The sequence below is a fragment of the Numida meleagris genome, chromosome 19, assembly GCF_002078875.1.
Source record: "Numida meleagris isolate 19003 breed g44 Domestic line chromosome 19, NumMel1.0, whole genome shotgun sequence".
Taxonomy (NCBI): domain Eukaryota; kingdom Metazoa; phylum Chordata; class Aves; order Galliformes; family Numididae; genus Numida; species Numida meleagris.
Genome location: NC_034427.1, coordinates 13,472,818 through 13,487,117, shown reverse-complemented (window position 1 = coordinate 13,487,117; position 14,300 = coordinate 13,472,818). Strand labels below are relative to the sequence as shown.

Genomic DNA, 14,300 nt, shown 5'->3' with positions numbered 1-14,300 from the left:
CGGGGGGGGGCTCCCTGCAGACAATACAGCCGGGTCCCTCCTGCCCAGAACCTGCCCTGGCCAAGATGGCGGCCGAGAAAGAGCGGAAGTGACGCGAGACTCTCATTAGCATACGGGACTCATTGTCCGGCGGGAGGGGACGGGGCCGCGGCCGAGAGGGGAGGGGGACCGAGCCCCGCCGCGTTCCCGCCGGCCGGGTCCCCATCCCCGCCCCGCGGGGCGCGCCCCGACCTCGGGCCGGAGGCTCGCGCGGCCCGGCCGAACCGGTTCGGGAGCGGGCGGGGGGGAGGGGGCGAGGGGCTCTCGCGAGAAAGACGGAGGCGGCCGGCGGCGGCGGGATCTACCCCGGCCCCGCTAGGAGGCGCCGCGCCCTGCGGCTGAGTCCGGAGCGGGAGCTGACGCCGCCCGGTTATCCCTCCGCCGTCGCCAGCCGGAACTACATCCCGTCCTGGGGCCGCCGCCGCCGTCGGGTGGGGGCACGCGCCTGGTGAGCCGCGCGCCCACGTGACCGCGCGCCGCGCACGTGACCTCGGGGCCGGCGGAGCGCTGTCTCGTGCTGCGGCGGCGCCTCAGGGCGCGTCCGGCGTCGTTCCCGCCCCGCCGCCCCCGGGGCCTCATTCACAACGCGCGCAGCGCTGCCGCCTGGGGCGGGAGGGGAGAGTAAGGCGGCGGGGCAGGGCGGGGCAGGCCGAGAGCTTCGAGTGGGGCGAAGTCACCGGTTCCTTTGCACCGTAGCGCCTGAAGGTGTTAGGGCGTGAATCGGCCATTTGGTGCCCCCGACGGGGCAGAACTCGGCCTGCAGCCCTTCCTGCTCGAAGCACAGCCGTGCCCCTGCCTCTCAGGAGCGAGGCCTGACGCAGCCGTGACACGGAGCTGCCCCGAGAAGGAGGTGGAGCACAGCTGCACCTCAGGAGCACACCGACACCTGAGGGGGAGTGAAGGCGGTTCTGAACATCTGGGTTCAGAGCAGTGCCCAGAGGTTAAGCTTATAGGAAAGTCACCGAGGCCTCCTTAGGTGTCATAAAACAACAAATTACTGCTTTTCTGAATGGCTCATATCCTGCAAGCCTTCATTACTGCGTTTATCGCAATTCACATAAGTAGCTTTCATGAAAATTTCAGTGATGTTTTGTTACCTTTCTTCAAGAATTTCTAATTCGACAGAGTTTAGAAGCACGCTGCTTGCAAATCGTACCTCCATTTCACCATACGTTCTCTTCACATCAGTGGCCATAAGAATCAAAGTCATGGAAAGTCTTTGTTTTACAACAGAATGGATTTACGCAAAACTTACCTGGCAACAGCAAAGCTTATAATTTAACACTAAGAAAACGGGGTTCTAGAACCCTAGCACCCGAAGAACAAATCCCTGACCCACAAACCTTCCACGCTGAAAGATGAATTTTAGAAAACACAGAAGTGCCGTAAGGTGAGAGGAACAAAGTTCCATGGAAGACAAAAATGAAATTAGAAATAGCAATTAGATTTGATAGATAACTAAGGGGAGAAACACAATGTGAGATTGTGTGTAAATAGTTGGGCATTCAGCAGGAGAAATCAGCAGCTTCTGGACATCTTTTCTTGTCCTCAATTCTGGTTGCAAGTGTATCAGACTGCCAGCGTAACTTTGTATCTTGTGCTTGCTTCTTGCTGCTCACCAGAAATAGCGTCCAGGCTGGCAGCCGCTGCCTGAAAGCCCTCTAACCACTTCCTCAATAGCTGACAGCATCAAGGAATTTCCATCTGGAAAAAGCTTTTCAGCCATGTTCTGATGATGGTACCCGGTCCAGAACTAGGGCCAAAACATGTGTGGAAAACAAACTGGAAAGGACCCAGAAACTGGAATTTGGTGCGAGAGGAATTAAATTGCATAGGGATGGAAAGAGAAGCACAAGAACGCAGAAATAGCCGCAGAAGATTGGTGATGCGGGAGGAGTTTCTTAAGGCAGAGAGAGAAGAGCAGGAGGGAACAATAATGTAGCAGCAGCAGTTTGAGAAGTGGGAGCCACTGCCTGTTTTGGCATAAATCCTGTGAGGATGGGACTGAGAAGATTTTGAGGTGAGGACAGGACAATACATGTTGAAAGCAATCCTGAAGTGACGGGCAAGACCTTGCTCTCATTTAGTGAGAGTTTTCTGGATGATTTGCACAGTACCACCATTTCAACACTTCTCAAGTTAAAAAGAAAGATGAGAGTAATACAAAGCTTGTATGAGAAGGTTGATTTGAAAGGTAAAATTCAAGCAGCAGGGAAGAAGGAAAAATAAGCCTTGAGTCCATTTTTCTGCTGTGTGTGAGGCGTACAGAATGAAACAAAATGTCATGATAATATTCTTAATATGCATTTTGTATCACGGAAATGGGTATTGTTTTTCACAACAAGCTCTGACAAGCAGTAAAATCAGAGCACAGTAGGAGGCTAAATGTTTAACACTAGAGGCAACACAATTAGCACTCCCAAGTTGAATAGGTATGATTGCAGGTGTGTTGTGCTCCTTCTTCAGGTCAAAACTGTGCCCATAATTACAATGGTATTAGCTTAGCAGCAGCACTATATTTGTTCAAATGCAAACTAACTCAGCCAACTATCAATGGCCATAAGCACCTAACATAATTAATTATATAATAAATACAATTAAGGTTAATCCTCAGCAGCACTAAGATCCCCAGTCTCACGGGGATTGAGCCTTCCAGCTCCTTTGTTGTTTAAGACACTTCGTCATCTGTCAGCATTCTGTAACCTTCTGCCATGAAGATGACTTAGGCAAAAATCACCAGGAAGGAGCCAAATTTGGTCTGTATCGAGATGAAAGTAGGGAAGAACTATGCCTCCACACAGAGCACTCCATTCCTTCCCCTTCCTTTTCTTTAAGAAAAATGGAAAAAAAAAAAAAAAAAAACCTTAACTCGAGAAGGTCTGTGGTAAGAGCTGCGTAAGATTGATTTAGTTAGTTGGTTAGGATAGCTAGGAAGGAATGTCAATCTCTTAGACGAGTAAGAAATTTATCTGCCATAAACAACACTTAAATTTCACTTGGAAGCTGGTCAGTCAAATATATCGTCCTTTGGAGGTGATGTTGTTCTGCCATGACAAACCACATTGTTTTTGTGGATATAAGATTGACATCTTCCATGTTGTCAACACTTTCAGAATGAATTCAGATTGAGGATTTACTTAATGAAAGATGTAAACTGAAAAGTCTAATTAAAAAATCACCTAACTTCAAAATTTCAATATAGCATTCTCAAGCAGCTTGTCTCTTTTACTTCTGCATTCAAGCTCTAATAAGAAGTAATGAAATTATTTTAACAGGATCAGCCCATCAAAAGTACTGCCACATGCCTTCTTTGCAAGAGCAAGCAGAATGGATAACTGGAGTAGAAATGAGAGCTCTCTGAACACATTTGAGTCACGACATGAACTTCACCAGGTAATTTTCTTTGTGGATTGTTCTTGCACAGAAGTGGTGGGCTGGAAGGCAGCTGGGCATTCTCTAGCAGTGACTAGGAGCTCAGTCAAGATCTTTCCTGTTCTGGAAGACAAAGGTAGAAGTATCATTTAGTGCTCAGATCTTTCCCCTTCTGAGAGCACATCGTTTTAGGAACTCGATAACCATCCACAGCCTCCCAGCAAACATCAGGTTCTCAGTGGCTGCATCTGTGTTCACCTGCTGCTAGAGGTGTAGGAAAAAGAACAAAAGTGCTGAGAGCCAAACACAGGTCTTTTGAGATGCACCATTGTTATCAATTTCTATTGAACTGCCACTACAGCTAACCTTGCAGGAATAACCTTCCATTTTAATACCTTTGCCTTTTGCTGCTTTGTTGAAATCCCTCTCACTGGAGCTAAGTTTTCAGGTCTAATTTTGGATTAAAAGTTGCAATTCAGTTTTGTTCTCTCCAGTCCCAATATACTTCCCTCTGAATAATAAGAATCACAACACATAAGATGCTATGCATGGCCACTGTGCCTGAAGAAAAAAGGTGAAATTTAACAGGGCCACAGAGGAGAAAACGATGCTCCAAAAGTTTCTGTGCTTTACAGAAGTTCTGTGATTACCTTTTTTAGTCATGTTTTCTACAATGTGACACCTTGGGGGTACGTGTCATAACACATTGATAACGTTTGATAAGCAATCCTCCTGTCTGTGTATTTTCTGTTCTTATTGATCCTAATGTTAAAATGTGCCTACCACTCTGAAATGCTAACTGCTGAAAAGCTGTTGCTGAAGTCCAATGTATTGAACTCAGTAGGCAATCTGTCATTTAATTCAGTTGTGCCAAAATTTCAATCCATGCTTATACTAGTCATCTTGATAGACCCTTAGATAAATATTATTGATTAGTCATTGCTATTTTTTACTGTTGATACGCAGAAGGTTGTGCAGCCTTGCAGTTGGCTTTCTACACAGTCCGTTGGAAAATATGTTTTATTGTATTGTCCGTATTGAACTAGGCACATCTTTATTGCAGGCACAGGTTAGAGGTTCATATTTTAAAAACAAACCAAAACTGAAGCCAGTTTCCCACTATTTCAGATCAGACAACTCTTCACCCCAATACCCAAATGAGATAAACTAGAGATATTATTTTGCTGCTGCTTTCCAGTTCAGTTGGATGTGTTAACCAGGGCTTGGTTGTTAAGAAGTGGTTGTCCCAGCTTTGGGATCATGATGTAGCCAGAAGGATTCAACTTGTCCTTGTGTGATTCACGTGACTAAGAGTGAGAAAATCCATACCTCAGGGCACGAGCTTTGGAAGGCGTTAAGGGCATGAGGAGACCACAGCTGCTCACAGCCCAGCTGCCATATGGTGTAGTTGATCAGGGGGTAAGTCCATTGACAAAAGGTGATACTGACTTCAGCAGCCCCTTGTAGTGTGTTTCATTCCAAAGCTGGGGCTTCAGTTTGTATGACAAACTTCTTCATGCCAATACAAGCATGCTTAGGTCATTTAGCACAGCTCTGACTAGAGATGTATATTTGAATGTCCTCACAAACCACATAGAGTGCAAGCACCTCACACAGGTATATGAGCTCTGTGAAACACTATGCAGAACTTTGCAACCTGTTATTCTGTAACTTCAAGTCTGTTGGGACTACGCTCTTAAAGTTCAGCACACGCTTTGGCTTCTTTCACGGATTTGAACAACTGAGCCTGGTGTGCGAGTCTTTTCAGGCATCACATTGACCCCCTAGTCCACAATGACAAGGAGAGGTCTCCTTCCCACAGCCTTGCCTGTTTGCCAAAGGAAGTAATCAGTTTGCTGTTCATGGGAAAGGATGTATTACTGGTACGAAATGTGAGTTACCTTCTCCTCCCTCTTCATTGGCGTGCCCAACCAAACATAGCCACGATACACACAGATCTAAGCCAGGAAGGAACTAAAGCTCCTGTTCTTGCCAAATGATTGAGTGCTAGCAGACACAGATTCTTAAGGAAGTATAATAGAGAAAGTAAAGTACATTAGCAGTACATTGTGCTTTCATAGGAAATGAATATGGATGTAATTAAGAAAAGCTGATTTATGCGGAACTGTAAAACCAGGGACATAGAGTGAAAAATTTCCTGTAAATGTCAATTCAGAGCTTTGTGGTGGCCAAAACCAAGGCAAGCAGAGTACTGCAATGTTATTAAGAAAGGAACTGAAACCTAAAATGCCACTGTATAAATCCCTAGTACATATTTAAGACATTGCATGGAGTTCTGGGCACCTGACCCCTAATGACGATAGAACTGTAACCTGCCAGTAATATTTTGAGAACAGCAGGGTGGCTTCTGTCTGAGGAGCTTAAAAAAAAACCAACCAAACAGGACTGAGTATGATGAAAAAAAGAAGCATCTATAAAATTAAGTGCAAGAAAACAAGGAAACAATAGAGAACATCTGATGAACTTATTAGGTGATAGGTTTAAAATAGAGTACTTCACAAAATACATGTATAAATTACTGAACTCACTGCCACAGGATGCTGCAGGACACTACAAAGGGATTCAAAAAGCAACCAGACTAATCCACAAACCATGACCATGTCTAGGTCTTTGTGACCTCTGCCCCAGAAGACCCCGCACTGCTGCCTGCTGGTACCTTTGGGCAAAGATCATAGTAGCTGTATTTCTTTGCTTTCATCCTGTATCTGTTGTGGACTGCTTAGAGACAGCACAGCTATTCTCACACAACTTCCTTCTTATATTATAGGCCAATATTCTCCTACAACACGTTTGTTTGTTTTATGCTAACAATTTATATAAGCAGTCTTCCAATACAAAGAGGCTTGTTTAAAAGAAGCTGAGAACAAATTGAAGTAACTCAGAGGGTTTATATTAACAAATACCCCCAAACAGCCGAAGTAGCACTACATGAAGGCTATTTCATCCCATTTTGTGTTTAAAGGATACTAGCTTTACTGAAGGACTTCTGTTAGAACTCTGACCCCTGGCTACAGTTTTACAATATTTATTTTTTACAAATTTTCACAGCAGCGCATGCAGGAGAAAAGGTCTTAGTTAAAAGTGAGGTTCTGAAGTGCTCAAACAGGGAATGTATTAGAATCAGATGTTTTTAGTCCCCACAGTGACTAAACATTAACACAAGACTGTTTCATGATTCTCTCTGCATGTGCATGGAGGGCCAGGCACACAAGCAGCAGCTGCTTCTGAAGTTCAGGCTTTTAAAACGTGCAGCAGGGAAACTTCTGAAAGGAACAGAGCTGCTCTGCAGCTAGCAGTTCAGCAGTGAAATTCTTAATTCTGCTTCTTTCCACTGGATCCATGTTATTCTTAGTCACTTTCAACAGCATTTTCTAATTCTGTATTGATGCTGTGGAACACTTGCTGTAGTTTTCACAGCATTTCTTTCTTTACAACTTAATTCCATTACCTCTAAGCATGGTAAGAAACCACCCAGTCACACTTGCAACCTGTACATACCACAAAACACAGAATACCCTGCGTACGGTGATCCTAATTTATATGTAAATCACCTTACTTCAAACACCATCTCATAAGTAGACACAATGACTTTGTAATTAAGGAAATTTACCAGGCATGTACATTCCAATTCACAGCAGTTAGATCACAAAGAACTAATATAATGGACATTGTTACACAAAAGTCTGAGAAAATACAATCTTGCTGAGGCTCAATATATATTCTAGTAGCATGAAAATTTGAATAAACTTTTAAAAACTATTAGGTAATTAAAAATATGCCATGAATGCTCCAAACAAAGCATAAATAGATGAAATCTAATCACATGAGATTTCAGTGGGCCTCTACACCCAGAGATTACTGTGTATGTTAGCAGATCAGATGAGCCCGCACTGAATTAAATTCCACAGTGATGAACACGATTCGCTCGAGAAGTTCAGGCACATCACAGAACGTAGAGCTGAACCTGCCTAACTGCGTCACAGCGATCCAAACCTACAGCTGCGCTTCTATTGCTTTAAAGCAAACGAAATACAAAATATTTGCCTTGAGTACTCAGAAAAAGAGAAGAATATCAGAATATGTATAACTTCACTAAAGAACAAAGGAGCATCTCTAATTAAAACAGCCCACCGGGCAGGAAGTTTTCATTTTGAAGTTTTGTGGTTTTACATTCACTCACTGAGTGGCATCTGTTTTTCACCTAGTTATCCGAAATAGGATTTTATCATTTTACAGCCTTGCTACATTTGTTGACTATTAACAACATGTAAGCAGATACAATCCAAATAGGTACAATTGTAGAGACGTGCTGATTCTCCTCTCCCGCTGTTTTCTGAGATAAGTATATTCAAAGAACTCCCCTTTCCCACCACCAAAAAAATCCCGAGGATGTATTTTTCACGTATACAAAGCCATTAGCAGAATAATTCCATCTTTGTGCTTATTAATTCTTTCTTTTTGCTGATTTTTACTGCTGTTCCCAAAATGCATATTTGATTGCAAGCGCTTCATTTCTGATTTCCGACTAGATCAAACAGTGAAACACAACCAGTGAAACACAAACAGATCACGTTGTTGTATTTCTTTCATCAGGATCTGGAACAAGTACAGCAATTACATTGCAAAATATTATTCGACACAAGAAGAATCTCTCTGACGTCCTCGGTGAGGTGACACAGATCTTCTATCACCCTAACACTGAGGGAGATGTTATCCTCTTGTTTTAGATTTTAAAAAATACTTAATTTCTAAAAAAAATAGCACAAAGGAATCATTTATTTCTGGACATGCACACAATATAAAAATATTCCAGAATGATTCTTTCTTACCCAAAGAATATTCTATCTTTCCAGCTTTGGAATAAATTTACAAAGACCAAATCATTGTATTTATCTGTCTTTCTTCTTGAGCAACAGAAGTTGCTGTCAGTTTTGTAGAAACACCTTTGATCTACTCCAAGAAACACGTATGTCTGCATTGAGGAAAGAAAGCCAACTCGCTGCTATATATTAAAATACTATCTGCAGAACAGAGAACTAAGAGAAGAAATTCTATTTATGACCTTGCTTTAGTTCAAAATCATCTTTAAACTTCTGCTGAATAATTATTCGTTTCTAAATGCAAAAGATCATTTAGCTCTGTTTGTGTTCTTTATTAAGACTTTGTTATTTATTTATTTTCACAAAAGTACCATATGGTGTATGTCTTTATTTTGACTAGGTTCACACACAGTACATTGAGTTTATTACTGTTGGTTTGTTTAATGGTTAGTTTATAGCAGGTCTTCTGGTCACAGGCAAATTATCAAGCTTCTGCTATTATATGTAAAAACCATACCGATGGCAGAAAATGTTTTTCTAAAATAATTAATTTAGGAGTAAGTCTTATGTTGTAGCAAACAATGTCAAGAGTCCCTTTAAGAAGGAGACTATTTCATTGCCTCCCAGTTTAGATTCTCCATAGACACGGTCGACAAATGAAATAGGAACCTGTTGAAACAAGCAATATTATTTTTAAGGTTCAAAACATACATAATGAGAAATTCTGTAATACAAAACCAAACCAAAACACGGACTTCAAGCTACAGCATGCTTATATAGGTGAAGTATGAAAGCACCAGATTGGCTTCCTTCGTCTCAGTTCCCCTTATCAGGGTTTTAACGATGGCCTGCAGCTGGGCAGCATGAACATATTTAGTTTACCACCTTCAAAGATGATCCAAGGACATTACTCAGTGGGTGGATGATACAGTAGGCAGAACAAACGTAATAACATAAGCACACTAAAATTCTAGGGGCTCAGAATCAATCTTCATCGCTGTCCCTGTTAGGTAAATTCAGCACCTTTAAGTCAGTGCCTCCAGAAGGCAAATATCCCCTGCTGCCATGAAAGAGCATTCTGATCAGCTTTGCCAATGGCTAGGAGGTGATAACTGAACATGGCAGGTAGGGGTAGGACTTGTCTGTAAGAATATGCACTTTGTCTGTCTTTGGCCATTTTATAGATTATTTACAGGATAAAAAATCATTTTTAAAAACTCATTTTGTTTTCATTAAGCAATTAACTCACTACTCATAAAACGTTAGGAACGTACTCATTTTCAGTGATCTGACCGTGTGCAATGATGCATGACAGGTCATTTTGCCTATACTGTATTAGAACATTCAAAAATTTCTGTATGTGTTTGAGGGTGCAACTAAGAAACCTCAGGGCCTAAAATAAAGAACGACATTTGCAAAAGTCATTAAAAAATTGGCTTAGTGCTCTGTTGGCAGTTTCAGTTAGAAATCATCTGGCAAGTGGAACACAAAAATCACCACACCCTTGCAGTTGTGCCAGGACTGAGGATTTCTCACAATTCTAAGCAGATCAGACAACGATAGAAGAGAAGCCGGGGAAAGAAAACAGATAAGACAACTAAAAAAAGCATTGAGATAGACTCAGCAACGACTGGCTTGCTTAGTAGGGTCTTTCTGACAATCCAGGTAAGCATCATGGCAACCATGGACATTTGATCTAAGGAACACGGACAGAAATCACTGAAGATATCAGTGCAGGATCTCAGTAGTGGTATTTCCTGACCACTGATGAAAGATGTTCTACCCTCGTGATGGTATACATTTTATATCTACGTAATAACTCCTCTTCTGCCTGTAGCTAAAAAAGCAGCACCCGCAAACCAGGAATTAGACACGCAAACACCAACTCTTCTTGAATTTCACTACTACTATTTGGATAATTATAAATCATTTAAGTATCTTAACTATTGGCCAGGAAATACTATACCAATGGACTTGGGAGATAATGGAAAATGATCCTGCCCAAGGAAGTTACAATATAGAGATGATAAACAGAAGAGTAAAAAACCCAAAATAGTACAGTAATCTTACTTATCAGTCTACAGCAGCAATGTGAACGCTGTTGAGTCTGTTACAGATATCACAAAGGAAGTCTTAAAGACAAAGCTGAAACAGAATAATGAAGCAACCCTTCAGGTATCAGAACTCTTCCCACACGTGAGAAGCTGAAGAAGGAGGGAGACTGCCTCCTTGGGAATGTAACACAGGAATTGTTGAGGACAGCATAACTAAACCATCACAAAACAGAGCCTATGTCCCGACGCTGCCTCAGAGACATGAGGCTTACCGAAGACAGGCTGTCTGTCAGACTTTGAACCTGGAAAAAAGTGTCTCATATTTGATGCTATGCAACCAGCAGAGGCATGCAAATCAACGAGTGGTGAGATCAAATAGTAGGCAGAAAAAAGGTCTTCGCAGCAGCGCGAAGAAGAGATATAAGCAAGCCATGATAGCATTTTAAAAAAAAACAACAAAAAAAAACCCACGTATTTTAGTGTTTTCAAAATGTATAATAAATAAGAACTCTTCTCATCCTACATTTCAGTACTGGGCATATAGACAGGCGAGTATTTTATTCAGCAACATTAAAAAGCAAAACGTGAATGCAGCTGGATGTGAAAACCAAAGAAATTCAAGGTCAAACCCAAGCTACAGTCAGCATGGTGTTGTCACTCCATGAGTAAGAAAAGGGAAAGAGCCTGGTGCATTGTGTAAAAATACACTACCCAATGTTCATACAGAAATGCAATACACAGGATTTAGAGAGTGAAGGACCAGAACAGAGTTCCCCAACAGTTCACGGTCATGAAAATGGTGATGAACCGTTTCTGAGATTTGGCTGCAAAGAGCATTCCAGTGAAGTAAGACACTACCAAGAGCAATTCAATGAAATATAACAGGCAGCAATAAGACTACTAGGAATACAGGATATAACTGTTGTTCTTTTTCAATGACTATAGATAGCACATCAAGAAAGTTTAGAAGTTGAAAGTTGTAAGAGCTGGAAAGCTGGAGAAGAACACAGAAATGAATGACAGACAACAATAAATCTGAAACAGAATTAGGTTGCTGGAGAAAATGAAATATTTTGAGACAACCAAACTAGAGGTGTCTCTACAATAAAGAGGAGGAAAGAGAAGGCTCAGTGCAGATTTCCTGGTATATTTGGAATTTCCCTCTTCCTTTCAAAACCTGATAAAATAACGCACCTAAAGAAATGACAACAGGAAAAGGGAAGGACTTATCAGACAAGGGAATAAGTAAGTGGAATTTCACATGTAGTGTTCATCTGGAAAAGATGGAAAAACTGCATATGTAACTTCTTTATGGTAATTTGAAAATCTTACATATTTTTGGAAGAGCTCAGAATTTGCTACGCTTCCAGTAATCACAGAGTGGTTTGGTTGGAAGGGCCCCTTACGATCATCTAGTTCCAACCCCCTGCTATAGGCAGGGACACCTCCCTCTGGACCAGGTTGCTCACAGCCCCATCCAGCCTGGCCTTGAGTGCTTCCAGGGAGGGGCCATTCATAACCTCTCTGGGCAACCTGTTCCAGTGTCTCACTGCCCTCAGCAATAAAGAATTTCTTCCTAATGTCCAGTTTAAATCTACTCTCTTCCAGTTTAAAACCATTTCCCCTCATCCTTTTGATGCTCGCACTAACAAAAAATCCCTCCCCAGCTTTCCTGTAGGCCTCCTTCAGGTCCTGACAGGCCGCTATAAGGTATCCCTGAAGCCTTCTCTTCTCCAGGCTGAAAGGCCCCAACTCTCTCAGCCTGTCCTCATACAACTCTAACTGCATTTAAATAAAAGCACAAAACTTAACAGAAGTTTCACTATACCTCTCCGATAGTATATCCTAGCTGTCTGGCCCGAACAATCATTTCCATCTGGAAGACGTATCCTTTAGAAACACATTTTTCCATTAATTTCTGTAAGACTTCTTTTCTGTATAACCTGAAAGCGATTACAAAGGAAATGAAACAAAGCACTATTTTTGATCTTCAGAAATCAATACTGTGCATTTGGGAATCTTAACTGTAATCATTCATTCATTCATATCATCATTATTTAAAAAAAAAATTAACAAAGTCATTGGAGCAACAGTTCCTGCAATGTAGTCTACTATTACTTACTTATTACTCTTTTCAAACAGATGTCACAATGTTCAATAAAGAAGGCCTGTTCTTACTCCAATTCTTATTATAGCAGTTTCTTAATTTCAAATAGAGTTTAAGACTTGCATACCATACCTGAAACTCCCTGTTAAATCTGATGCACCTGGCCTCAGCAAAACTTGAGTTATGAAATTGGCACCACGACTGTGAAAGGAAAAAAAATGTCAAAACTATGCAGTTCACAATGCAGGAAAATCAAACAGTTTGTAAAATTAAGTTAAAAAAAAAAAAAAACTATTGCTTAATATGAAACAATTTTTAATATGTTTTCATTGCTAAATTTTATTAATAAATGCTTGTCTTTAAGTCAAAACACAACATTTAGTTTTTCAAATTTAAGATTATTGAACTATTGACATTGATCACGCCAGATAATTCTTAACTTCTGCCAAATCAGAGCGTCAAAGGGGTTCAGAAAGTGATTTACTGCTGAGAGAAAGGACCATTGCAGCTCGTAACGCTAACAAATCACGTCTTGTAAACGTGAAAAAGTGTCATAGTCTCAGCTCATTCTTTGGATGATGAGGCAAAAGTGTCCCAAACTGATGCTCTGCAGATTTGTATATTGAACCAACCATTTTATTGTGAACTTAGTAATAATTTCTTTCCTGATGGCTTTTAATTGAAGACAAATTGTGCATGTTTCCATTATTTAACATCATTTTGCAGTACCCAGTACTATTAAAGACTCCATTCAACTGACACAGATTTATTGTTTCAGTTCTATATTTGGAGTTCTTATTAATTTCTAAATAACAAATTTAGGTGTAAATGTCTAGAAAAACACTAACCTGATTAATTTTCTTTTCAAATCCCAGCCATATACTCCTCCATTTCCTTTATACCTTGTTCCAGATACAACATCAAAATTGCCTTCTTTCTGCTTTCTATTAGAAATAGGTTTTTATCAGAAAAAGGAAGAACATTTGCATGAAGTTAGTATGAATTTCAAAATAAAAATGATCACTCAATACAAAACGTATACCTTACAAACTTTTAAACAAATAAGCAGAGAACACAGCAAAACAATAGTTATGAACATCATGCATTAAAAAAAATAGTTAATTGTTCTCTAATAAAGAACTATCTCAAAGTATCTTATGATTATCTTTTACCAATTATGTAACAGAATTTCAGAGACTAGTTCATAAATATAGACCTATGCATTTTCAAAGCCAGGATAGTCTTAAATTCTGATTTAAATATTTAAATGACACAACCACACAGTAAGGAGAAAAAAAGCAGGTCTGGAACTATCCCTAGTCCATATCATGGCTAATTGGCTAGAACTTTTGGCCTCTGGCACTATTTAGCAAGAAAGTTACCAAGTCTTTAACTACCCTGAGTCTGTTTTTCTCAGGAGTTGAAGTGTAACAGGGAGAGGAAGGTAAGAGGTAAGCAGAAGGAGGGAAGTACTTTACAATTAAGTGCGAACTTGGTCCTCCTGTCTATATTCCTACACACACACACACAAGGAGATCACTGGGAGCAGAAGATGATTATCTTCATATACATGTATATGTGGTTTTCTAAGCTGAACAACCGTTACAAGGAAGAGAAGTACTCAGCCACACACGTTCTCTGTTAGTTTAAACTTGGGGATTTTTAGTCCAGTAGGAAACTATTTTTTTCAGGATTACTTTGGACTTTGTTAGGTTTGTTCCAATCACTTGTATTTGAAGACTTGCCCTGATCATTTTCTTACTACAATTAGACAGCTTTCAAATCTTACTGCAAAACAGTGTTTAAATGTTTAAACTAGAAGTCGCACCCACCTGATGAACTCTGGAATAAATTTTGGCTGAAATAGAAAGAAAACAGATGAGATAA

At 40.7% G+C, this 14,300-nt stretch overlaps 2 protein-coding genes across 2 annotated transcripts in view; one reads left to right on the top strand and one right to left on the bottom strand.

Moving 5' to 3' along the window:
• LOC110408377 overlaps positions 1-8,153 on the top strand; it is a 9,390-nt gene extending 1,237 nt beyond the window's left edge. The window contains exons 2-4 of the mRNA XM_021417000.1: positions 137-487; positions 3,315-3,432; positions 8,026-8,153. Coding sequence (XP_021272675.1) covers positions 137-487; positions 3,315-3,432; positions 8,026-8,106 — 550 coding nt within the window. The 3' untranslated portion in view covers positions 8,107-8,153. The remainder of the gene's footprint in view (positions 1-136; positions 488-3,314; positions 3,433-8,025) is intronic.
• Positions 7,009-14,300, bottom strand: part of DPM1 (dolichyl-phosphate mannosyltransferase subunit 1, catalytic) — a 10,033-nt gene continuing 2,741 nt past the window's right edge. Inside the window, exons 5-9 of the mRNA XM_021416844.1 lie at positions 14,246-14,271; positions 13,262-13,357; positions 12,546-12,614; positions 12,135-12,249; positions 7,009-8,921 (exon numbers count right to left, since the gene is read on the bottom strand). Coding sequence (XP_021272519.1) covers positions 8,817-8,921; positions 12,135-12,249; positions 12,546-12,614; positions 13,262-13,357; positions 14,246-14,271 — 411 coding nt within the window. The 3' untranslated portion in view covers positions 7,009-8,816. The remainder of the gene's footprint in view (positions 8,922-12,134; positions 12,250-12,545; positions 12,615-13,261; positions 13,358-14,245; positions 14,272-14,300) is intronic.